This window comes from Macrobrachium rosenbergii, chromosome 10, assembly GCF_040412425.1.
Source record: "Macrobrachium rosenbergii isolate ZJJX-2024 chromosome 10, ASM4041242v1, whole genome shotgun sequence".
In the NCBI taxonomy this organism is placed as follows: Eukaryota; Metazoa; Arthropoda; class Malacostraca; order Decapoda; family Palaemonidae; genus Macrobrachium; species Macrobrachium rosenbergii.
This window is the reverse complement of record NC_089750.1, coordinates 63,568,929-63,596,270: the sequence shown is the minus strand read 5'-3', so window position 1 is coordinate 63,596,270 and position 27,342 is coordinate 63,568,929. Positions and strand designations below refer to the sequence as shown.

Here is a 27,342-nt window from a genome sequence, read left to right as displayed (position 1 = left end):
AGCAATGTTGCCAACGGTACTTCAGGTAACTCATTTGACTAGATTTTCCTGTAAACGTTGGTAACGCTGACAGTTTATTACCCACTTAGTGGGTAAAAGCTATGGGGATGTAGTTCGGGCTGGTAGGTGACCAGGGCTAATTCAGGTGTTCAGGGAGTGTACTGCAATTAACTATTTACAACCCTGTGTGGGGACTCTTTTACAAAACACCCGTAAAATTTACCAAGTTATGAATGTTTTTTCTAATAATTTATTCTATTCTATTTTATTTTGTAAAATTATAATTACAACTCACACAATATCATAACAGATAAGAACTAAAATCAGTAACAAATTCTGAGCATATTTGTTGTAAAATATTTATCTAAATTTACTGAGATCGGGAAATGCAGTAACTTTTTTTTTCTTTATACTGTTTTTCTAATATCTCTTCGCAAAATTACAACTATAACTGACATCATATCATAAAAGATAAGAACTAAAACCAACAGTAATCCCTGGGTATATTTATGAGCAAATAAATAAAAATATGTCATGGCAGAGAGAGGAGCAAGACATTCCCCCTACAGGTCAAGAACAAAGTAAATTAAGTTCCCAAGACGTCCACGATCGAGCTGAGCTGAATTCTTTAGTTGCCACAATTCATTTATGGGCCACTGAAGTATTGGAAACTCTTTCCCCACCCCCTCGATACAGACAAATCGTATGGCACGTACTATTAATCCTCCTCAGAAGGGATCTGTCCACCACCCAAAACCTGTTTTAGATCCTCTTTTGAGGGGATCCGTCCAGTAAGGGTTAAGAATGATAAAGAAAAGGCACTACAAAACAAAAGAAAAAATGCTTGGAGAAGATGCAATTCTGTGAAATGTTTCTGGCTTGCATCAACCTGGAAAACTGCAAGCATTTTGCTGGTGAAACAGATTCCTGTATCTAACAAACTCTACTAATTTTTATTAAAACCTTACATTAGAAAACTAAAAAGTAGTCAAGTTCATGCAGTGTAACAACATATCAGAACAGATATGGTGAACAATTTTATTTTGGTATTACAACTAACAGAATGAGGGCAACAATGATTTACAGACACAAGTTTCAGAGTAGTTCACCTTCACTTCAATTATCCTGATTCTAAACAACTAGTATGAGTCAATTCTTTAAGGTGTACTCTCTCTGCTTTGAATCAATACAACTTACAAACAAAATAAGTACTAAGGGCTTGCAATGTATACAAACTTTTTTTTTTATTTCAACTGACCTTATTCTGCAAGGACTGCAGACGATGAGCATCAATTTCAGCAGAACCAAGAGTTTCTTTAATATATGTTAGAGCATCTGTAGGTCTATTAGGTTCTTCATATAAGCGTACCAAAACGTCTGTCAATGCAGACATCACACCTGACTTCTCAACATAAGTACGAAATTTTTCCCGCTCAGAATCCATAGTCTGAAACAGTGAAAGGCAAATTAAAAGAGCAATACAACTCTCAAATAAAAAAAAAAGGCACAAATAAGCATCACTATGAACTAAGTGACAAACTAAAGTTAGCAATAATGCCATGGTTTGGGATTTTCCCTACGATAGCAATTAGTCCTATCACAATGATAGATTTCTTTTTCTATGAATTATAAAGGAATCTTTGGCCCATGCTTGAAAATATCTTGTTTTCCTCTCTTTATACTAGCATTGTTAGATTTGGCCAAATCACCAGTTCAAGTACGAGTTGTTAACACCGCTATACAAGTGAGATTCTTCTCTTTCCGAAACAATTATGCACTTACCATTTAGCCTACAGTAGCAAGGTAAAAGATGTTCAGCAAACAACTGGTATTTTTTTCTACATTAGAATTTAGAATGCACCATGTATTTTCAGCTACTGTAGTCCACTACGGCAGACCCTTTACGTACATAGAAAACAGGTTTTGAAATAGAAAAACCTATTTTTGGTAGTCACAGCTGAGTCGTCAAGGAGTTACCTTCCATGGGTCTGTCAGAGCTCCATGGTGACCAAACTAACATCAAATAATTCTCTTTTAGTTGGTATTTTTGCCAAGTAATGTGTCATATGATAAACAATATAACACATGATGGAGTATATAATGGACTCAAAGATAAGAGGGCACTTTCCCTTATCTTCAGCAAAGCTGTACCCAGTTTTCCATCATCAAAACCTGCTAGAAGACGACGTGATTATTGCGCATGCACAGTCTGCCACATGGTTGACAAATGGACTGGCAAAACACCAAGAAGCCATATCTTTCTGTTGGTCAATGCAGGACGATCCCTCGCCCAAATCCCATGCCTTTTCGTGAGGGAAGTGGGAGGGTTTTGAGGACTCAACAGGGACTATGCTATCAAAAATAAGTTTTTCCTACATCAAAACATGTTTTTTGATAGCATAGTCACTTGTTTTATCCTCAATGAGCTTTAAAAAGAAAATGACAGGTGATGATATGGCTTAAGCTCTACAATTTAAATACCAACACCCCAAAGAAAAAACATTTCTGGTCCCAGGTCAAGCCACATATTTCGAGCCACATTCTTTATTCCAAATACCCCTCAGGTTTTAGTAACAAAGAACAAGAAACTAAACACGAACTTATGTTTTAGGGTGAAGGTCTTCAGTGACTTACCTAAGCATGGTGGGTCTGGTTGCAGTATTGTCACACCTTCCTCCAGTGATAGTTAGCATACCCACCTGTTAGGAAGACCCCTGGTTTTCCACTGTAGCACCTATGGGATCAGGACTAACCATACCCCCTACTGATACACAGTGTAGTTGAATTTGTTCGAGCTCGCGGCAATAATGATTTCAAGAATACTGTCTCTTATGACCACCCTGTACATTGTGAGACTTCTTCAAAAGACATTTCTGAAGAACGCCAATGACGTATTTACAGTACTTTCCTAATATCATGTGACCTATAAAAGGAGTGTGGATTTGATTTTTCAATGAGGGACATTAAAATTATTCTCAGCCCTAGTAGAGAAAGGGTGTTGGAAAATAGGACCCTCTGGGATGTTTGCCGGGATCTCCATGTAAACCTTAAGTGCTTGAACCAAGCATAATATCTTGTCAGCTAAGGTGAGTTTTTTTATCAAAATAGGTTTCCTTCTTAGAGGATTCTCATTCTTGGCCAAGAATGATGGGCCCGGGGACAATAATAACTGATCATTTAGATCATGCTCAAGTGTATAGGCTATATAAAAAAGAAAAATTTTACTAATAGTATGTAGCCTTATAGCTAGGCTATCATTTTATTTTGCCCAGATTATCTAATCCTAGGGTTTTGGCCTAAGTTAGGCTAATGTTTTAGGCTTATAATAGGATATTTCTTAAAAGTTACCCTGATTTGGGTTACTACCTAATCTAGGTTATTTAGTTCACACTTAAGGATATGTGATCCTAGGTTATAGGCTACAGACAACATCCCCTATTTACCTAGTCTAAATTATTCTCAATCTGAACTAGGCTACTACCTATATTACTGCAAACACTGTATAATCTGAAAAGATTTTCTATATTAATGATAAATTGTGGAACATTTCTTTTAGTTAAAACATCTAAAAGAAATGACAAATTTTTTATTTGCACTTTTCAAAACTAACAATAAGCAATTATGATTAAGCGCTGTCCATGTGTTGGCAAGAAAAATTATATTTTAATGATAAAATAAAGTTTGTTCATACTTACCTGGCAGATATATATATAGCTGTATTCTCTGAAGTCCGACAGAATTTCAAAATTCGCGGCACACGCAGTGGCCGGGCAGGTGGTTAGTACCAGCGGCGGGTATCAGGAACCATTCCCATTTTCTATTCAGATTTTCTAACGCCACTGACTCCTGAGGGGAGGAGGGAGGGCAATATGAATATATATATCTGCCAGGTAAGTATGAACAAACTTTATTCTATCATTAAAATATCATTTTGTTCATGAGACTTACCTGTCAGATATATATATAGCTGAATACCACCTTTGAAGGGGGGTAGAGACAGCCAAGAATTAGGGAAAAAACCAATTTATTGGTAAAATTATTTTGGTTCCTTATCTGATAGCGTAGCTGACTGAGTGGTTACTGCCACTCTAGTCTGCTTCTGCTTTACTAGAGACCCCAGCGAGGTAGTGACCTATATAGCTGGCGACTTCTAGATGATCTGTCAACGGGGGCGTGACCACAATGTAACTAGATCATAGACCATACAAAGAGGACAAAAGAGCATTACTAACCACCTAACCAACACCTAAAGCGTTAGTTTGCAAAGGATTGGGAAGACTGCCTCCAGTAGTCGACCCAACAACCATAAAAACACAATTAAAAAGGGATAGGATCAGAGTTACCCCTGTCCCCAAGGTTGCTGAAGCAGCAATGTATGGTCCCAGCGTAAAGCAATTTTTCGTATGCTACCTAAACATCTTGCCAAGAGTGTGAGGCAAACACCAAATTGACTTCGCCAAAATGTGGCACTAAGAATGTCACTGAGCACCATATTTTCTCTGGAACGCCATGGAGGTAGCAACTGCCCTCACCTCGTGAGCGTTAACTCTCAACAACTTGAAGGTGGAGTCGTCACAACTAGAGTGTGCGTCCTTAACGACGTCCCTAATGAAGAATGCCAGTGCATTCTTCGACATAGGTTTAACTGGTTGCCTCACAGAACACCATAAAATATCCGAGGGACCACGAGTGTCCTGGGTTCTTTTAAGGTAGTACTTGAGAGTTCTAACCGGACACAGAACTCCCTCAGGTTCCTGTCCAATAAGGTCTGCTAAACCTTTAATTTCAAAGTGTCTAGGCCAAGGGTTAGAAGGCCTTTCATTCTTAGCCAAGAACTTAGGGCTTAAAGAATAGACAGCATTGTGTTCCTTGAAGCCCACATGACGGCCTTGAACTTCGCTCACTCTCTTCGTCGCCAGAGCCGTGAGGAATGCCGTTTTCGAGTAACATCCTTAAGAGATGCAGAGTGGAGAGGCTCAAAAGGACTAAACATCAAAAACTTGAGCACTACGTCCAAGTTCCAAGCAGGAGGAATTAGCTGAGGAACCTTGGACGTCTTGAAAGAGCTCGTAAGATCGTGGAGGTCCTTATTGTCAGACAAATCTAATCCTCTGTGTCTGAAAACAGACGAAAGCATGCTCCGATAACACATGATAGTCGGAACTGCTATATTGAGTTTTCTCTTAAGTAAAGGAGAAAATCCGCAACCTGGCTCACAGTGATAGAGGAAGAGGAAAAGCCCTTCTTTCTACACCAACCCTTGAAGGTTGCTCACTTCGCTAGATATATCCTGTTAGATGAAGAACTTCTGGCTCTAGCGATGGCCCGTGCCACCTGGCCAGAAAAACCCCTCGCTCTGACCAATTTTCGATAGTCTGAATGCAGTCAGGTTCAGAGCGGGAGGTTTTGATGATATCTCGCGAAGTGGGGTTGTATGAGCAGGTCTGCCCTCATAGGAAGGGTTCTTGGAACGTCTACCAACCAGAAGAGAAACTCCGAGAACCAGTGGTTCGAAGGCCCACACGTGGGGATGAGAGTCATCCTCGTCCCTTGTGAGGCCGCGAACTTGCGTATGACTTCTCCCAGAATTTAGAACGGGGGAAAGGCGTAAACATCTATTCCCGTCCAATCCCAGAGAAGAGCATCTATCGCAACTGCCCCGGGTCGAGTACAGATGAGCTTTATAGAGGGAGCCTCGCTGTTCTTGAGGTCGTGAAAAGATCCACAAGATGGCGACCCCAAATTTCCAAAAATCTTGGCAAACCTCCTGATGAAGGGTCCATTCCTTCGGCAGGAGTTGATGGCGCCGACTGAGCAGGTCTGCTCGAACATTTTCGACCCCTGCAACAAAACTTGTGAGAATCGAAATGTTGCGAGCATAGGCTCAAAGAATAATCTGTCTTGCAAGGCTGAACAGGGAACAAGAGTGTTCCGCCCTGTCTCTTGAGGTAATCCAATGCCGTAGTGTTGTCCGAGTTTACTTGAACTACACGATTGCAAACTTGGACCTCGAAGAATTGGAGAGCTAAAAGATAGCCGCCAAATCTTTGATGTTGATGTGCCAGGACACCTGTTCCTCTCTCCAGGTTCCTAACACTTCCTCTCCCCTTAGTGTTGCCCCCCAACCTGTTGACGACCCGTCGGAAAAACAACACTAGGTCGGGGTTCAGAAGCTTGAGGGAGATCCCTTTCTGCAATTTCGTTGGATCGAGCCACCACTACAGATCCTCTTTTACAGAAGGAAGAATTCTCAATTCCTCTTTCAAGTCTTCCTTGCTTTGCCAGTTCTCCAACAGAAAGAACTGAAGAGGCCTGAGATGCAGACTCCCCAGGGAAACAAACTTCTCCAGCGAGGAAATGGTCCCCAGCAGACTCATTCATTCCCTCACCAAGCATGTTTCCTTCCCCAAGAAGGCCGAGACTTTTTCGTACATAGAAGTTGCCGTTCTTGCGACGGAGACGCTATAAAAGCCGCTGAATACATCTGAATTCCCAGACACAATGGACAGTGAGGGGATCAGCTGCGACTTTTCCACATTGACCAGAAGTCCCAGGGACTTCACGAGTTGCAGAGTCAACTGAAGGTCCTCCAGATACCTTCGCCCGGCGACGCTCGAATCAACCAGTCGTCCAAGTAGAGAGAGATCCTGACGTGCGACAGGTGCAACTGCATCGCAACGTTTTTCATGAGAAGTGTAAACACCCTTGGAGCAAAATGTGACGCCAACAGCATCTGGTGTTCCCAGGCGGTCACCCATCCAAGTACTGACCAGACCCAACGTTGCTTAACTTCGCTGATCGGACGAAGCGGTGCTTTCAACGTGGTATGGCTGTTGTGCAGAGTCCAAAGCAGAGAGCCCTGAACTGGTACGTCTAGTCCCCAAGACAACCTGAGATACTTCATCGAACGTGGATGAATTGGGGCGTGAAGATAAGTATCTTGGAGATCCAAAGATACCATCCAATCCCCGGGATGAAGGGCTCCTAGTATTGACTGCGAGGTCTCCATCTTGAACTTTTCCTTCCGGACCAAGTTGTTCGGCCTGTTGACGTCCAAGACGGGTCTCCAGCCTACTGAAAGTTTTGGGACTAGAAACAATCTGTAGTAAAATCCCGGGGAACTGCGAGTCCAAGACCTGTTCCACTGCTCTCCGCTCGAGCATCTGTTCGAGCAGGTCAAACAGAATTTTCTGTTTGACAGGATGGCAATTGGGAAACAAAAAACAAAGGAGGAGGAGACAGGAAGGGAATCAAGTAACCTCTCTCTAACACTAGGAGGGACCAAACGTCTGCCCCTCTCTCTCTCCAGGCTTGTGCAAAATGAAGCCTGGTTGCTAATGGTGTCTGGAGATGAAAGGAGTCACTTGCTACCTCTCTTGAAGTGACATTCCTTCGGGAAAAAACTCTCCCTCGTGGTGCGGGTCTCGTGTTGCTTCCCATGGAAGCCCCTTTGTTTGTAGGCAATTTATTTAGGGCTTTCGTTTACTTTTTGGAAAAGAAGATCGATGATGGGGCAAGGCGTTATGAAGGACCTGCAGTTTGAAGGTCTTGATAACTTGCCTTTTTGAAGGCTGACAGCGATATTTTTAACCAAAGTCTGGGAATTTATTTGCTTGCAAGTTACAGCAGTTTGCAGCTTTTTTCTGCATGGTGAAAACAGACTTATAAAAAATAGAAGACAAAAGTAATTTTTCAAAAGAATGAAGCGAAAACTGAGAGCAAGTTCTTCAGAGCCATTTCTGAGGTTGTCCATGCACGCAGTAGACTGGACAGCTCCCCAGACTAATGAGCTGCTACTGACTGACTGCCACTGACTAGCCCTGTGTTCAAAACTTCCAGACACCTGTCTGTCGTCCAAGAAGTTAAAGACCTCAATAATCTTGAAGAGTCCTTTAAAATGGTGGTCCATCTCAGTCAGAGTCCAAGACATAGCTAAAAGAAGACAAGTGGGATCTTACTGACAATATCAGGATTACAAAGTCCCCTTGAAAAATGTAATTTTGCCAATGATAGGTTACTGTTTTGTTTATAACTCGGACAAACGTGAAGAAGGAACTTTTAAAAAAACTTTCTGATTTTTCCTGGCAGCCATCCAGTCTGGACTTTCTTGAATGCCATTTAAAATATAAAAATTTTGATTTCCGATTTTGAGAAAGTCAAGTCCTTCCTTAAGACAAAGACAACTGCGAAGGTGGAGAGAGAGGAGCCAAAGGTTGAAAAGTCTCAGGAAACAGATCCTTAAGTAAAATAGCCAGAGTCTGATAATCAGAGGAAGAAGAAGACGAAAGATGTTTCTCTTCGTCCAAAGGCTGTGACGAAAGAGGATGTTCTTCCCCAGCTGGCGGGTCTTGAGTGGTGAAAGTGAGTTCCGAAACAAGTTCGATTCGTCAACGATACGTAAGCGGGAACTCCAGCGATTCACGAAGAAGTCGTGTCTAAATTATGAAGGACATCAGATGTTAATCGGGTAGTTGTATCGTCCTGATGTACAACAGGAGCAGCGTCAACACAAGAAGACTTTGAAGCTATGCGACATGATGAACAACTGAGCGGCGGGCGAGCGGCGCATGGCGTCATGGCGTGGCGCGAGAGGCTCCGTGGCAAGACACGAGAAAGAGTTTCACAGCGTGGGCACGCGTCATGGCTCAGGCGCGCCAGCGTCAAGGTGAGGCGCCGCGTGAAGCGTGAAGCGTGAGAAGCACAAGAGCAAGACAGCGCTCCTGGCGCGTGTCAAGAGAAAAGTCCAACACCTCAAATCGGGGAAGACGATAAGGAAGCCACTTAACACTCTCTCTAGATGACAGACGAGAAGCCCCAAAACATCTAGCAGACGAGGAAGACGAAGCAGGAGACGAAGGTGAAGGTCTGTACCTCTTAACAGGCAGTTTCGAATCTTTGAAAGGTTCATGAGAGCATCCAGCTGTTGTTGCAAACCCAACAAAATCTGACACGTTGGAGAAGCAACTCTCTCGGGAGAAGGGCTGAACCTGAGAGAAGGAGAGGGGCGAGAGACGTATACTTCCTTCTCACAGGGGAAGAAGCTCTAGCCCTTGCCTTAGCGCGACAGGGGGGTCGAGTAGCGTCATCATCCGAAAAACACTTTATTCTCTTCTGCGGAGGAATATCCACGCAACTTTCTGGGGAAGAGCACAAACGTCTAGAGGAAGAGGACGTGAAGCGTCCTCTCCTCTAAGCTTCTCTTAAGAGGGCGAGAGTCCAACCGAGAGCTCCAACCCCGAGGCGGGGAGGACGTGTCGGAGGACGAGAAGCAATCCTTCAGGATGCGTGCCTGTGCACGATCCCTGGCAGCCTGGGTAGCGTCATCAGGACCTGCGAAGGGACGCCAGATCGGTGGGAAGCCCCGTAACCCTCATGCGGCTTTCGACATGCCCCCTCCCTGGTCCTGGGAGTTCGACAGAGGTCCAGGCCTAGAGGCATTATAGGGCCGATCTGATGCCCCCTCCACAACACCAGGGGCACTAGCAGTAACACTTTGCGCTTGAATTGCATTCACTTTAGTTTCAAGAGCACGTATTGACTCCAACACGAGAGCCAGGGTATTACCTTCTGCAGCAACATACTACAGGGTTAGTACTAATATTTACTACAGGGTTACTAGTAGGAGAAAACCCTAACTATCCATCTAAGGATGCACTCTAGGAGGAAGATCTCAACCTATCACGCTCCAATTTAAGCATATAGGCTTCATATTTCTTCCACTCACCTTCAGGTAATCCCTCACATTCATTATACCGATTATCATAGAGCACTGAACACCCTTACATATCATACAAAAAGTGTGAGGAACTATCGAAGTCTTCGATAGCCTCACCTTACATTCACCCAAGCTACAGACTCGATAGCTAGAGGTAAGACATCTTAATTATAAGAAAAGTCAAAAGCAAAATCAAAAACGGTCCACAAAGAGCGTATGCCAAGTCACAGATCCAGTCGAATACCAAAAACAACCAAAATACTTAAGTGACAACAAATTTTTGAAATCCAAATGGCGGAGGAACTGACAACAGGTGTTGACAGTCCGGCGACAGAGAAAATCTGAATAGAAAATGGGAATGGTTCCTGATACCCGCCTCCCAGCGGCGGGAATGGGTACTAACCACCTGCCCGGCCACTGCGTGTGCCGCGAAGTTTTTGAAATTCTGTCGGACTTCGGAGAATACAGCTATATATATATCTGACAGGTAAGTCTCATGAACAAAGCTGGGTTTTTGGCTTTCTCACACAATATAACTAACAATTCCAGAAGTTTAAAACTAAAAATTTAACGGGAGCTTAAAACACGGCACTTAACTTGCTTCTTTAGGTGATTCCATTGTGAAATATGAAGTTTTCATAATAAAACTAATATTGTAAACTTACCTGAACACCTGAATTAGCCCTGGTTACCTACCAGCCCGAACTATATCCCCAACTCATTACCCACTAAGTGGGTAATTAACTGTCAGCGTTACCAACGCTTACAGGAAAATCCTGTCAAATGAGTTACCTAGCGTGCCGTTGGCAACGCTGCTGCAAGTCCCGGCTGTGTATGGCGAGAACCCCAGTTGCGTTATTCATTAATCAGATTGAAGTGGGGAGGAGGGTGGGAATCAGGTGTTCAGGTAAGTATTACAATATTAGTTTTATTATGAAAAACTTCATATTGCAATACACTCCTGAACACCTGAATTAGCCCGATTAACAAAATTTAGTGGAGGTGGGTTCAATTAAGTCAGACCGACCTACCAACAAGTAAAGCAGGTAACTCATTATCGTCTACTATGCATATAAAAACAAACCTCACCTGGTAGTCTACTCAGCAGGTGGGGATGCCTGAAAGGAGAGAGTACCCTTAACGTCAGTCTCGAGTCATGGTACTGTCTGGGTCGAGCTACTTCCCATGTGGTATTCAAGGAAAACCTCCCACGGAAGAAGGGAAACTAACTCCCATGTGGCTAATCAAAGCCTCGCATGTAGCGGAGCCTGGCGAACCTCCCATGTGGCTATTGGTAGCCTCTCATGTATGGAGGGGAACGACGAGCCTCCCATGTGGCTATTGTAGCCTCTCATGTACGGAGGATAAGTTGAGTGTGCAGTCAGAGCTGCTGAATCATTGCCGTCCGTTGCCATCAATGCAGTGCCAAAGGTTGAATAAATCTAGCTGAAAACCACCTGGATATACCTATCCTCATTTAATTGTAAAACATCTTGTGTTTCGTAAAAGAATTCCGATTCACTGACAAATCTATTCACCTATCTTATGTTGTCTAACCTTGCCCCTACTCTCCCCACCCCCACCCTTAATCTACCCTTTACTAAAGAATTGAATTAGCCGCCACAAAAGGACCCAGCGAGTAACCCTTTTCCGATGAGAATTGAATGTCCTTAAGGTAGAAAGAAGTGAAAACTGATACTGATTTCCAAGTAGCTGCTTCTAAGATTGCCGACACCGAGAAATTCTTGAGAAATGCCGACGATGTCGCCACCCCTCTAATACTATGAGCTCTTGGGCGTTCAGAGGAGTTCGATGGTTCCGAAAGAGTCGAAGAATTAGCCGACGCTTGTTGTATCACCTCTCTTAAGAAAAAACTAATAGCATTCTTCGAGATCGAGTGTGAAGGACGTCTGGGAGAAACGAATAGCGTTCTCGGGCGAGGCAACATCTTTTCTGTGCATAATAAATAAGCCTTCAGCGCCCTGACCGGACATAATAGCATTTCTGAAGCGTCACCTCCTACGAAATCTTCTAAAGACGTTACTCTAAACGCTCTGGGTAAAGGATTCGATTCCGATTCCGATTTAGCTACGAATTCCGGCAAATATGACAGAAAAATATCTTTCCCTGAGAAAATGTTCTTACAGTTCTTGAAACAGCCCGAATCTCTCCTACTCTTCTAGCTGTGGCCAAGCAACTAAAAATAATACCTTCTTCGTTAACTGTCTTAATGACAGTGCTTCTAATGGCTCGTATTCTGACGACCTAAGGAGAGTCAATACCGCCGCTAAATCCCACGATGGTGCCCGAACGGGAAGAACTGGACGTTCTATCTTAAAAGACCTTAAGAGATCGTGAAGTATTCTACTGGTCGCCAATTCCGGAAGATGGAAACGGAACGTACTACTAAGCATTGATCTGTAACTGGCGATCGTAGAGTACGAAAACTTCTTTTCTTTCCTCAGAAAAAGTAGAAAGTCCGCTATTTTTGCTACCGTTGGAAGTGAAATACGATGACCTTGGTTCCGGCACCAACTGCGATAAACCACCCACTTGGCCTGATATACTTTTCTGGATGATCTTCTCAGACAGAAAGACAATGAGCCACTGCCTTAGAGAGTCCGGCATGACGTGCTGCTCGCTGGATAGTCTCCACGCAGCTAGCTTCAGCATGCGGAGGTTCCGGTGGAAGTGATGGAAGTGCGGCTGTCTGAGAAGATCTTTCCTCTCTGGAAGGAAAACCGGAACATCTATCAGTAAATCGAGAAGGTCCGGGAACCAAGGTCTTTGAGGCCAGAAAGGGCAAATCAACATCATCTCGGTGTTGTAGGAGTTCCTGAGTTTCATCAACACTTGTTGAATCATTCCGAACGGAGGGAATGCATATGTTTGCATGTCGTTCCAAGAATGCAACATGGCGTCCGTCCCGAACGACATGGGATCTTCTACTGGGGAGAAGTATACTGGGAGGCGAAAGTTTAGTCTGTAGCGAACAGGCCTATGGTTGCTGGCCATTTCTTCAATAGAAGTTGGACTTCCTCCTGCACTAGCATCCATTCCCCCTAGAACCTCTTGCTTGGTTCGGCTTAGGGCGTCCGCCAAAACGTTGAGTTTCCCGACAGCGAATTGAGGAACGAGAGTAGTCCTGTGGCACTCGCCACCAGCGGAGAATTCTCTCTGGGACTTGATTCAAAATTTGCGATTTTGTCCCCTCCTTCTTGAGGTATGACACAGCAGTTACGTTGTCGCAAAAGAGCGTGATCCTGTTGCTTAACTGATCAGAAGCAACTTAGAGCCTCTTCTACTGCTCGTAGTTCTCTGTGGTTGATGGACTCCTCCGATCCAGATTCGTCCAAAGGCCTCTGGCCTGACATTCCTCCAGGGTTGCTCCCCAACCCTGATCCGAGGCATCTGTGTACAGATGGAAATCTGGGATGGGGGAGTCCAATCTTACACCGATGGTCAGATGATATTCTTCTGACCACCACCGAAGATCCTTCAGGCAAGAATCGTCCCAGACTATGAACGCGTTCTCTTCCCGAAAGTCCCAGCGATTCCTGAGACATGCCTGAAGAGAACGCATCCGGAGACGAGACCCTGGAATTAGGAGAGAGAGGAGGCCATCCTGCCCAGCAAGCTCTTCCATAGGCTCACAGTTGCGCTCTGTTCAATCTGAATGTTTCTAGTTGGCTCAGAATTGCCAAAACTCGTTCCTCGGTCCCTCAAAGCCCTCAAATCGTTATTCCTAAATACGTTTTTGTCTGAGCTGGAATCAAAGAACTCTTTTCTAAGTTGATGCGTATTCCCAACTTTTGACACAAATCCAGTAAGAAGTCCCTCGCCTGCAAAACTTCCTCTACTGATGAAGCCTGAACTAACCAATCGTCGAGGTATCGCCTCATCCTGAAACCCCGACGATGCATTATCTCTGAAATAGGAGACATCACCCTCGTAAAGACTTGAGGTGCTGTGGTCAGACCGAAGCAGAGGACTCTGAACTGAAATGTTCCAGTTGGACCCGAGAATCGAAGGAACTTCCGAGATTCCGGATGGACCGGAACCTGGAGATAAGCGTCCTTGAGGTCCACTGAAATCATCCAGTCGTCTCTCCGGACCGACCGCAGCACCGACTGAGAAGTTTCCATATGAAACTTCGGGGAGATGATGAACCGGTTGAGACTCGAGAGATCTATGATGGGTCTCCAAGATCCTCCCGACTTTGGAGCCACAAAAATCCGACTGTAAAAACCTGGGGAATAAGGAGCGGGTTCTAATATGTATTTTTATAATAAAAATTACATTTTTATGATAAAATAACGTTTCACTTATACTTACCCGGTAGTTACATATAGCTGTCGTCTTTGACGTCACGGCAGTATTCAAATTTCGCGCTAGCGCTAGCGTTACGAAAGGTGATCCCTCTACCCCCGCCCTCTATCGGGGTATCGGGAACCATCCCAAGAACACGTCATAAGTTTTTGCCCAACTGCCCAGGTGAGGGGAGGAGGGAGGGTTATGATTATGTAACTACCGGGTAAGTATAAGTGAAACGTTATTTTATCATAAAAATGTCATTTTCACTTATATAACTTACCCGGTAGTTACATATAGCTGATTGCCACCTTGAGGAGGTGGGGCACTGGCAGCTAATAAAATTCTTGGAATTATCTACTTGCAACAAGTTAGACATAGGTTCCTTACCTTTAAAGGTAGCTGACTCAGTGGTTACTGCCTCTGTAGTCTGCTGGCCTTTATATTGTGCCGAGAGGATATAAAGGGATCCGTGTGTCGGACACAATAAAAACAGTACCTGCCGTAGAGAACATGGCTGCGCACGGACAAGTCTGATGCCCTTGATCAGGTGCAGCAGTACAACGAACAACAAAACGAGGGATCACCTAACATTACCATAAAAACAATACCAAAGATTAAAAACTGGAAGATACTACCACACCATGTATCTCCAGACAACCTTAAAAAACAACAACCCCAACACCAAGGTGAAAATGTTAGTTAAGGAGCGGACTCCTTTTCACCCTCCCCCAACACCGTGTCAGTCGCAATAAAGGGCCCCAGCGTACTGCATTTTTCGAAAACAGTTTGAACGTCCACTAAGTAATGCGATGCAAACACTGACTTGCATCTCCAAAAGGTGGACTTAACCAAGTCTTTCACAGATAAGTTTCTGCTAAAGGCTACAGAAGTCGAAACTGCTCTTATCTCGTGCGCCTTTACCTTAAGAATACTCATCTCCGAGTCAGCACAATGCTCATGAGCTTCTTTTATCAGGCTTCTCAAAAAGAAGGAAAGGGCATTCTTAGAGAGAGGCTTAGAAGGATCTCTAACCGAGCACCAGAGGTGGTCACTGGGACCTCTGAGCTTCTTCGTTCTCTGAACGTAGAACTTGAGAGCTCTCACAGGGCAGAGGTACCTCTCGGGTTCTTCGGGACCGACCAACTGGGAAAGGTCCTTAATTTCAAACTCTCTTGGCCAAGGTCTAGACGGGTCTTCGTTCTTGGCTAAGAAACCAAGAGTAGACATACATACTGCCTTCCCCTTAGCAAAGCCTACTCTTTTATCTATCGCATGTAGCTCACTTACTCTCCTGGCCGTAGCCAGAGCTACCAAAAAAGAGTCTTTTTCGTGAGATCCTTCAAGGGGATGTTCGCCATCGGTTCAAAGGACTGAGACCGTAACCATCTCAGCACTACGTCAAGATTCCACGCCACTGGTCTCTTCTGGTCCCTCTTTGACGTATTAAATGATCTAATCAGATCTGAAAGGTCTTGACTCAAAGACACTTCAAGACCCCTATGTCGAAAGACCGAAGCTAACATGGCTCTATACCCTTTAATAGTAGGCACAGCAAGCTTTTTCTCTCTGTGGAGGAACAAGAGAAAATCGGCCATCTGGGCTATAGACGTCAAAGAAGAAGACACGCCTTCTCTTCGACACCAGGACCTAAACTGTGTCCACTTCGCCTGGTAAACATTGTCAGAGGATTCTCTTCTTGGCTTCGCGATAGCTTCGAAGCCTCTCTTGAAAAGCCCTCTCTTTCTGATGAGTCTCCTGACAGTCTGCAGGCGACAAGATGAAGAGCGGACAAGTTTTGGTGGAACCTCTGAAAGTGCGGCTGTCTGAGTAAATCTGGTCTCTCTGGCAGAAGTCTCGGAAAGTCTGACAGTAGGTTTAGAAGGTCCGGGAACCACTCCCTGGACGGCCAGAATGGAGCCACCAGAGTCATCCTTACGTTCCGATGGCTTGAGAACTTCGAGATGACTTGCCGCAGGATCTTGAACGGGGGAAAGGCATAAAGGTCCAGGTCCGACCAGTCCATGAACATTGCATCCACGAAAACCGCTTTGTTGTCTGGAACTGGAGAGCAGTAAAGGGGCAGCCGAGTCGTTTTGTCGGTTGCAAAGAGATCTATGAGCGGACGTCCCCATACCTTCCATAGCTCCTTGCAAACTAGGGGATGTAAAGTCCACTCGTTGGACAGGACCTGGTTCTTTCTGCTGAGAAGGTCCGCTGCTACATTTCTCTCCCCTTGAATGAATCTCGTTACTAGTCTGGTCCCGATCTCCTCCGCCCAAACTAGTAGCTCCCTCGAGGTCTCGTAGAGGGACCACGAGTGAGTGCCCCCCTGTTTCCGAATGTATGCCAGAGCGGTCGTGTTGTCCGCCTGGACCAAGACACATTTGCCTTCCACTTCTTGTTGAAAGGCCAACAGGGCTAAGTGAACCGCTTTTAGTTCCTTTCGATTGATATGCCAGTTTCTCTCTTCTCTTTGCCACTGGCCCGAAACTTCTTTTGACCCCATAGTCGCTCCCCAGCCCTTGTCCGATGCGTCGGAAAACAGAGTTAGGTCTGGGTTCGGAAGGTGAAGAGGAAGTCCTTGTGACAGCCTTCCTTCTGACCTCCACCAACGGAGGCATTCCTTTATCTTTTCCGAAATGACGAAGGTGAAGGAGTCCGGGAACTGTTTCCTGGGCCACTTCTCCTGCAGGTAAAATTGCAGTGGCCTCAGGTTCAAGCGCCCCAGTCTTACAAACTTCTCCACTGAAGCTAAGGTTCCCACGAGGCTCATCCACTCGTTCGTGGAACAAATCTTCCTCTGCAGAAAGTCGTCGATCTTCTGCAGGCATGAGGCTATCCGTTGGCTGGACAGAAAAGCCTGAAAAGTCTGAGAGTCCAGACTCACTCCCAAATAGACAATCTGCTGACTGGGAGTAAGGCAAGACTTCTTCTCGTTGACAATGAGGCCTAGAGACTTTGCTAATTGAAGAGTCTTTGATAGGTCCTCCAAACAGCTCTCCTCGAAGCCGCTTTGAGCAGCCAATCGTCGAGGTACATAGAAACTCGAATTCCTTCCAGGTGAAGATGTCTGGCTACTGATAACAGGACCCTTGTGAAAACTTGCGGGGCTGTCGACAGACCGAAGCAGAGGGAACGGAACTGATACACCTGTCCCTCGAAGACGAACCTCAGGAACTTCCTTGAATCTGGGTGTATTGGGACGTGAAAGTAAGCGTCTTGGAGGTCTATCGAAACCATCCAATCCCCCTGATGTAAAGACGCCAAGACCGACTGAGTTGTCTCCATGGAGAATTTTGTCTTTTGAACGAAGACATTCAACGCACTCACGTCCAGGACGGGTCTCCATCCCCCTGATGCTTTCGTAACCAGGAACAGACGATTGTAGAAACCTGGAGATAGAGGGGCATGAAGCAGTTCTATCGCTTCCTTCTCCAGCATGGCTCGGACTTCTGAGCGAAGGGCGTCTAGTTTCGCGGAGTTGTGCGAGTACGCCTGTAAAGAAACTGGAGCCTCCACTAAAGGAGGTTTGGAAAGGAAGGGGATGGCATATCCTTCCTTTAAAACTTGGATCGTCCAAGGGTCTGCCGAGATCCGTTGCCACTCTTGCCAGAACCTTTGCAGTCTGGCTCCTACTGCTGAATGGGGGACAAAAGGTTCATTTCTTCTCTGGGGCCGTAGAGGTTCTAGGCGTGGCTTTGCCTTTTCCTCTGGCCCTGCCAAAAACACGTCTAGAGGATCTTCCTTTATACTGTCCAAACGAGAAAGCAGGAGACGAAACACCGCGCACAGAAGCGGTAGGAAGCACAGGTCTTTCCGCTTTCTTGGCAGACTGCGACAAAAGATCTTGGGTTGACTTCTGGGCTAACGCCTGGGAAATTGCAGCAACCAACTCTTGCGGAAACAGATGTGCCTTGTCCAAAGGAGAAAACAAGAGAGCCGACTTCTGGTTTGAAGAAACACCTTTTGCTAAGAAGGAGCACCAAAGTTGCCTCTTTTTGAGAACCCCTGCCGTAAATAAAGAGGCCAGTTCTACTGCACCGTCGCAGATGCCCCTATCAATGCAGTCCACTACTCCTACCACATCATCCAAGAGCTCAGAAGGAAGATTAAAATCCTTAATCTTCCTGGCTAAGGCCGCAATCGCCCAGTCCAGGAAGCTAACTATTTCAAGAGTCCGAAACACGCTCTTGAAAACTTGATCCAGTTCGGAGGACGTAAAGAAAACCTTCGCAGAATTAAGTGCGGTCCTCCTACTGGCATCCATGAGACTGGAGAAGTCCCCCTGTGCGGAGGCAGCCACACCCAGGGAAAACATTTCCCCAGTCTCGTACCAACTCCGGTTACGGAAGGAACGACGAGAAGGAGGAAGACAGGAGACGTTCTTTCCAATTTCTCTCTTCTCGGCCAGCCAAGCATCCATCTTCTTAAGGCCTTTCTTCGCCGAGACGGACAGGACAAGTTTCGTAAAGTCCGAAGAAGAAACAGAAGCCTTGTCCCTCTTGTACTGGGACCCAGGAGACGGAGGAGCCGCCGGCGAGAACGAATCAGGGAAGTTCTCAATAAAGAACTTCAAGAGCTTCTTGTAAGAAGAGAATTGCGGAGACTTCTCCTCCTTACACTGCTCCTCTAAGCCCGAGAGGAGTTCGTCAGATACTGGGGATAAGTCCAGCTGGACAACGTCTTCATCCAAGTCCCCTTGAACTGAAACTTGAGTTACACGAGCGGGGGCTGGGAGGCTCGTGACATATTCTTGCTGTGTCACCGAAAGAGTTTGAGCATGTTGAGGAGCCATCGGAGGCGCCAAAGGAGGCGCAGTTGGTACAGCAACCGAAGGTGGCGCCAAAGGAGGAGCCGTCGGAACCACAACGACAGGTGGCGCCAATGAAGGCGCAAGCGGCGGCGCTACCGGAGCGGCTGACAGAGTAGTCGAGGCGGGCGCCGCTGGAATCACAGGAGGCGCCAAAGGAGGCGCAATCGGCACAGCAGCCAAAGGTGGCGCCAACGGAGGCGCAAGCGGCGGCGCTACCGGGGCGAGTGAAAGAGGAGTCGAGGTGGGCGCCGCTGGCATCGTAGGAGGAGCCAAAGAAGAGACTTGACTTTTAGACAAATGTTGTAAAATCAAGTCCAAACGGGCGTTGATTCCGTCAATCACTATCTGTTGAGGTCCATCGAATGCTGGAGCAGGCGCCACAGGAACAGGAGTCACAGGAGTCGCTGGCGCCAAAGGAGCAGACTTCTCAGATGTAACTGTCTTATAAGGAGGCTCAGCCGAAAACGAATGAGACGAGTCCGACGACGAAAGCCTCTCCGGTTCTGCCCAAAAGCTACAGGAAGGGGTAGGATCCTCCAGAAGAGCCTTCTTCTTAGGAATCTTCGATGGTGAAAGCAGACGAGACCTCTTCAAAGGTCTAGAAGCGTCGCGAAAACGCCAACCTCTAGGCGGAGAGGAACTCCAACTGGAGCCACTCGACACTATCCGCTCCTCACCTTTTCGGTGGTGAGGGCCAGCAGCCTGGGAAGCGGCAACAGGACTGCTTGAGGGGGCAACTGCTCGGGAGCAGGTCCCACTCACCTCCTTTCGGCTTTCGGCATGCCTTCTCCCTGGAACCTGGGAGCCTGACAGGGGCCTAGACCTGGGAGCGTGAATGGGCCGAGAAGCTACCTCCTCCACAACACTTACACAAGGCACAACACTTGCATTATCACTGCGGTCTACTAACCGCTGCAAATTGTCTCCCATTTTCTGCATGGAAGACATAAACGCATTAAGGACTGACACGGTATCAGGATTGGGAGAAACGGTGTCCGGGGCAGGTAAAACTACAGGAACTACAGGGGGAGCAGGGTTAATAGGGTTTACAAAAACCTCTTGACTACCTCCTGACCTCGAAGACCTAGAAGAGGCCTTCCTAATCCTATCTTTCTCTAGCTTCTTCATGTACTTCCCCAAAGCACTCCAGTCAGACAAAGTTAGTAGTTCACACTCGTTACAAGTCAAGTCAGCAGAACATTTTTGCCCCCTGCATGAAAAGCAAGAAGTGTGCGGATCTAAACTAAGCTTAACAAGCCTGGTTTTGCAGCCTTTGCTGCAAAACCGGATACCACTAGAACCTGAATCAGACATAATAGTCTAACTAAGAATAACGCTCAAGCAATAACTAGCGCCAGCAAAAAACAACAAACCGAGTACTTCACCAAAAAAGGAACTAGAAGTTCGAATTGTTGAGAAATACTACCAGTAGCAGAACCGTATTACCGGTTCGGCACGGCAAAAACTAATGACGTGTTCTTGGGATGGTTCCCGATACCCCGATAGAGGGCGGGGGGTAGAGGGATCACCTTTCGTAACGCTAGCGCGAAATTTGAATACTGCTGTGACGTCAAAGACGACAGCTATATGTAACTACCGGGTAAGTTATATAAGTGAAATGAGGTTTTGTACATACTTACCTGGTAATTATATATATAGCTGTAGTCTCTGACATCACGGCAGAAAATTGAAAATCGCGGCAGCGCTAATGAATGGTCACGTGATACCCCTTCCCACCGCCCTCTACAGGTGAGTGAGAGGAACCATAACCCAAACTCTTCATATGTTTATGCCATACCTGCCCATGAGAGGGGAGGAGGGTGGGCTTTGATTATATAATTACCAGGTAAGTATGTACAAAACCTCATTTTATTATAAAAATACATTTTTGTACATATATCTTACCTGGTAATTATATATATAGCTGATTGGCACCTTGATGGAGGTGGGCCATGGCAGCTAATATGAAAAAGTCTAGACAATTGTGAAAATAAAAAACACAATGATGGTTCCTTACCTGTTGAGGTAGCTGATTTGATGGATACTGCCTCTTAATCTGCTATCCTCAACTTGCACCAACTAGGTATATAGACCTGAGGGTTAAGTGCTAGAGGGCTACATGCCAGTCGAGGGCTCACCGTGGACTATGCATGATAACCAACCAAATAAATGCCCCTGCCCAGGGCGCAGTACACGAAAACACATAGAACAAATCAACCAAAAAAAAGAAGGGGTGTCACCAATAACCTGTACCTTAAAAATATTACCCAATATGTAAGACTGTTGGGTACTCCTAGTCACAATGTACCCCCAGACATCCCAGAAAACAACAACGCTAACCTTAAGCAAGAGAAAGCATCACAAGGAAGGATCGACTTCCTTTATTCCCTTACCCAACACCGTGCCAGTCACCACAAACGGTCCCAACGTACTGCATCCATCATATATTGTCTCAATCTCTCTCAAATAATGAGACGCGAACACTGACCTACATTTCCAAAATGTAGCTTGAATAATTGAATCTAAGGAAAGATTCCTCCTATATGCCAAAGAGGTTGAGACCGCTCTTACCTCATGTGCTTTAACTTTAGAAATTTGAAGCTGCACATCTTCTACCTGGTTATGAGCTTCTACAATCAGGTCTCTCATAAAGAAGGAAAGAGCATTCTTCGAAAGAGGCCTACTCGGATCCCTCACAGAACACCAAAGATTAGGAGAGGGACCTCTCACTGCTTGAGTCCTTTCGATATATACTTTTAATGCTCTTACTGGGCATAAAAGTCTTTCTTCTTCATCTGGTCCCACCAAATCCGAGAGACCAGGGATCGAAAATGATCTCGGCCAAGGCTTAGACCAGTCTCATTCTTTGCCAAAAACTCAACAATGAAGAACAGACTGCCTTACCCTAGAAAACCCATTCTCTTATCTAGGGCGTGCAACTCACTGACTCTCCTCGCTGTAGCCAAAGCTACCAAGAAGATTGTCTTCCTCGTAAGGTCTCTGAAAGAGCAAGACGATAATGGCTCAAACTTACTGCCCACAAGCCATTTCAAGTCCACATCTAAATTCCAGGAAACCAATCTCTCTCTGGAATTCTTGGATGCTTCAAACGATCTGATAAGATCTGACAGGTCCTTATCATTTGAAATATCCAGGCCCTTATGCCTAAAGACTGTCGAAAGCATTGCTCTGTAGCCCTTGATCGAAGACGAAGACAGCTTCCTATCCACACTCAGATACAAGAGGAAGTCTGCGATCTCTTCTAAAGTGGTCTTAGAAGATGATGTGCCAGTCTTCCTACACCACTCTCTGAAGACTGACCACTTAGCTTGATAAACTGCTGTGGAGGACTGTCTGCGAGCTCTAGCGATGGCTCTAGAGACCTTCCTAAAGAAAAACCTCTAGCTCTGAGGCAACGTTCGACAGTCTGACTCTGCAGTTAGCTGAAGAGCGGATAGACCTCCGTGAAATCTTCAGAAGTGAGGCTGTCTGAGTAGATCTACTCTCGGTGGTAAAAGCCTCGGGAAGTCTACGAGAAGACTTATCAAGTCCGGGAACCATTCCCTTGCTGGCCAAAACGGAGCAACCAGTGTCATTCATCGCACGTCCTTGTGGGACAACATTTTTGTTAGAACTGCTCTCAACATCTTGAACGGAGGAAAGGCGTAAAGGTCCAGACCTGACCAGTCCATCAGCATTGCATCCACGAAGACTGCCCCCTCGTCCGGCACTGGAGAGCAATAAAGAGGCAGTTGAGTTGTCTTCTTGGTGGCAAACAGATCTATGAGAGGACGACCCCATAGATTCCACAGTTGGAGGCAAACTTCTTGATTTAAGATCCACTCTGTTGAGAGTACTTGAAAGCTCCTGCTTAGCTCGTCTGCCCTCACATTGAGCTTCCCTGGAATGAACCTTGTCATCAACGTCGTTTGGTTCGTTTTCGTCCATAACAGAAGATCTCTCGCTACCAGGTATAGCGAGAACGAGTGGGTCCCTCCTTGCTTTTTTATGTATGCGAGAGCTGTTGTATTGTCTGATTGGACAATCACTGCCTGGTTCCTTACCACCTTCGAAAATTCTAAAAGGGCTAAATGAATGGCCTTTAATTCCTTCAGATTGATGTGCCACCGAAGTTGTTCTCCCTTCCATCGGCCTGCTGTTTCCAACTTGCCTAACGTGGCTCCCCATCCTAGATCTGAAGCGTCTGCACACAAGATGAGGTTGGGGTTCTTTGGGAACAGTGAAATTCCTTCCTGAAGTTTCTCTGGAGAGTTCCACCAACTGAGGTCTGCCTTTATCTCCTCTGAGATTTGAAAAACAAACGAGTCCGGGCTCTTCTTCCTGTCCCAGACTTCTCTTAAAAAGAACTGAAGGGGCCTTAGATGTAGTCTCCCCAAACTCACAAACGGTTCTGCGGAAGACAACTTCCCCAGAAGGCTCATCCACTCGTTGGCCGAGCACTGGGTCTTCTTCAGAAAATCTCGCACTTTCAACAGGCACGACTCTACCCTCTCCACCGACAGAGAAGCCTGAAAAACTACTGAGTTCATCTGAACTCCCAAATAGACTAATTCTTGAGATGGCACCAGATGTGACTTCTGCCAATTTACCAGTAGTCCCAGTTCTTCGGTTAGATGAAGAGTCTTTACCAAATCCTTCACACACCTTTCCTTCGTCTTCGCACGCAGGAGCCAATCGTCTAAATAAAAAACTGTTCTGATCCCCAACAGATGTAGCCACTTCGCCACTGATGACAAAACTCTGGTGAATACCTGGGGGTCGAGAGAAGGATGAAGCACATTGCCCTGAACTGAAACACTTCGCCTTTGAACACAAAGCGAAGGAACTTCCTCGAAGCAGGATGGATCGGGATGTGGAAATACGCATCCTGGAGGTCGATGGATACCATCCAATCTCCTGGAAGAAGGGATGACAGCATTGATTGAGTGGTTTCCATCACAAACTTTGTCTTCTTGACAAACAGGTTCAAAGCGCTCACATTCTAGAGCTGGCCTCCAGCCTCCTGATAAATTTTGGTACTACAAAGAGACGATTGTAAAATCCTGGGGAGAAAGGGGGGAGAACTTTCTCTATTGCTTCTTTCTCTAGCAAAGCTGACACCTCTTTCTCTAGAGCACAACATTTCTCTGAGTCTAGAGAATAAGCCATTAAGACCACTGGTTCCCTGGACAAAGGAGGGTCCTTCAAGAATGGAACTGAATAGCCTTCCTTTAAAACCGAGACTGTCCAAGGTTCTGCTCCATCTTTCTTCTCAGACTGTCCAGAAAGCTGACAGTCTGGCTCCTACTGGTGAATGAAGGGAGGCGCTTTTCACTTCTTGTCGGAGGGTTTGATCGCTTTAGGTACAAAACGACCTCTCCCTCTCGATCTGGGAAACGATTTAGCAGGGCTCTTCCACGAAAGGGCCGACCTTGAGATTTTTCCGTCGACGTTGTCGGGCGAGCAACTGTTGAAGGCAACGGTTTAGGCTTCTTGGTGGACTGTGCCAGCAAGTCTTGAGTTGCCTTCTGTTGAAGAGTCGAAGCGATCTCAGATACTATTTCCCTCAGGAAAAGATGTTTCCTATCTAAAGGAGCGAACAACAAAGCTGACTTCTGGGACCGAGAGACTCCTTTAGTGGTGAAAGAACACCATAGTTCACGTTTCTTGAGAATTCCCATCGTAATCACAGAAGAGAGTTCCATAGCTGCATCTCTAATGCTCCTGTCGATGCAAGCTAACACGCCGGACAGGGACTTTTAACTGATCGTCCTGAAGGGAGCAAGCTTTTAGTTTCCTCCCAAGAGCTCCAACCGACCAATCGAGGAAACTTATAACTTCCAAAATCTTAAAAGCATTCTTGCAGAGGTGATCAAATTCCGATGTGGAAAAGAATACTTTGGCTGAATTAAGAGCCGACCTCCTGGCTGAATCTACCAAACTAGAGAAATCTCCTTGGGAGGAGGCAGCTACTCCCAACGAGAAAGATTCTCCAGTCTCGTACCAACCACCACGACGAGACTACAATTTCGAAGGGGGAAAACAAAACACAGTCTTCCCTTGTTCCCTCTTCTCTGCAAGCCACTCCTCCATTTTCTTCAATCCTTTCTTGGCCGAAATAGAAAGAACTAATTTGGTAGCCAGCGAAGTGTCTGTCCTATTATCACGAGCGTATTGAGATTCCGGAGAAGCTGGAGATACTGGTGAAAAGGAATCCGGAAAATTCTCCAGAAAATACTGAAGCAGTTGCTTATAGCTCGATAAAGGCTTCTCTTTCTCTGGTTGTACCTCCGCCTCCGATTCCGAAGCAACATCACCACCAGAAATCGGAGAAAGAGCCAAGGATCTAGATGGAGGAAGATTCGTCTTCCGAGGAGAATGCAGCACAGGATCGCTCGTAGGAAGCCGCACATTCAATGAAGGAGCATCCTTTGAAATCGAAGCAACTTGCAGTTCGTTCAAGGAAGGATCACTTTTTTCCATAAAGCCGAGAATACTATCAAGCTTCCTATTCATTTCCGCCAAAAACAAATCTTGAGGCAAGGCGGAAGAAGGAGAATGCGGAACTGAACGAGGCACGGTGACCGCAGGTGTTGGAGCTTGACGAGAGTCACCAGGAGAAACAATTTTTGGCGCTTGGCGCATGGCGCCAGGAGGATCGTAGCGTGGCGTATGGCGCGATGAGCCAGGCGAAACGAAGGATGGCGCGTGGCGCTAGATGCAGCAATCACGCCAGAAGCAGCAACAACAGGCGAAGACAACACCACTCTCTTCTTACGCAAGCGTCTCCGCGCTTCCAACACATGCCTCTCGTCTCCCAAATCGACGGAATGCGAAAAACATTCGGGCTCCTCCCAAAAACTACACGAAGGAGGTTGATCTTGAAGCGCCACTCTTTTCTTGGGAACTGCCAAAGGAGATGCCAACCTAGACCTCTTGAATGGTCTCGAGACATCTTTACGGCGCCAACCTCTCTTAGGCGAATCCTCACTCGACATACTCGAAGACATACACCTCCTTGATGTGCCTTTTCTATGGCTAACATCTGCATCCTGGGAAGCGACAACAGGACTGCTTGAGGGGCCAACTGCTCGGGGGCAGGTCCCACTCACCTCCCTTGGGCTTTCGACTTGCCTCCTCCCTGGTGCTGGGGAGTTTGACAGAGGTCCAGGCCTAGGAGAATGAGTGGGCCGAACAGCCAGCTCCTCCACTGCACTATCACAAGACACTGCACTTCTTACTACCAAAGACTTACTCATCCGCTCCATGGCAGCAAGCATCACACTAAAACGCGCATCCATCAGGGCGTCTTAAGACTGGCCATCTGTGTATCGGGTTCGGGAATAACGGGGGTCTGGGATAGGAGAATTGTTAGAAGGAATATCAGGGTTAGTAACCGAAAAAGATAAATCCTGACTATCACGGGAGGATAAAGAGGTAGTCCTAGCTGAAGCTTTTCTAGCTCTCTCTGTTTGAAGCCTTCTCAGATAAGCATTTAAAATCTTCCATTCTTCCCCTGACAAATCCTTACATTCTTCACAGGTTAACGATACCTCCTAACATACCTGTCCTCTACACCCCGAACACACAGAATGAGGGTCAATGGTAATTTTCCTAATCTAGTTTTGCAGCCCTTGCTACAAAACCTATTCTGTACATTCGAGGACCAGTGTCCGACATAATGCTAAATAAGGAAGGCGGGGATGAAAAAGCTAGCACAAACAATGTCTGCCAAAGATTCAAATCAAACAATTGTACATCACCAGCAATGTCCAACGAAAGAATCAGCGATAATTCTCTGCTAAGCTGCACTGGTCTTACCGGTACCACACAGCAGAAACATAGGAAGAGTTTGGGTTATGGTTCCTCTCACTCACCTGTAGAGGGCGGTGGGAAGGGGTATCACGTGACCATTCATTAGCGCTGCCGTTGATTTTCAATTTTCTGCTGTGACGTCAGAGACTACAGCCACAAATATATATAATTACCAGGTAAGTTATATGTACAAAAGCCCCTTTTTCCAAGAGGGCTCGGACTTCTGCTGCTAACGCTATTCCCCTGATGGAGGAAGGGGAATAACTGGGAAGATGAACCGGTGAGCTGGATAGGGGAGGAAGAGAACGAAAAGGGACTCTGTACCCCCTCCTTAACACCTCCACTACCCAACTCTCCACGCCATACTCCTTCCAGGTTTCCCAGAATGGAGCTAGGCAACCTCCTACCGGTGCAGACGAGGGAAGTGTCTCCTATTTCCGAAAACCCTTCTTAAGGACAGAAGGTTTCGGATCTGAAGCAGAAGCTGAAGTCTTGGATGAGAAGCGGACTTTCTTAGGGGACCTGGTTGGTGATTTGGAACGCGTCCGCTTGGCTGGTGATGTCATCCTGGAACCTCTCGGAGATCTAGAAGACTGTGCTGCCACTCGAATCATGGCTTGCTGTGACTCGACAGCTGAAGAAGAGGAAACGAAATTTACCATCGACGCTACATCTTCCTCCCTGA

The 27,342-nt window shown here is 46.1% G+C and overlaps 1 protein-coding gene and 1 non-coding gene across 2 annotated transcripts in view; both read right to left on the bottom strand.

Annotated features, from left to right (window-relative positions):
* Positions 1 to 27,342, bottom strand: part of LOC136842706 (c-Myc-binding protein-like) — a 60,979-nt gene that overhangs the window by 26,733 nt on the left and 6,904 nt on the right. Inside the window, exon 2 of the mRNA XM_067110400.1 lies at positions 1,259 to 1,447. Within this exon, the coding sequence (XP_066966501.1) occupies positions 1,259 to 1,447 (189 nt within the window). The remainder of the gene's footprint in view (positions 1 to 1,258; positions 1,448 to 27,342) is intronic.
* Positions 6,722 to 6,838, bottom strand: LOC136843053 (5S ribosomal RNA). The gene has a single exon (XR_010854415.1). It is a non-coding gene; the product is annotated as a 5S ribosomal RNA (ribosomal RNA).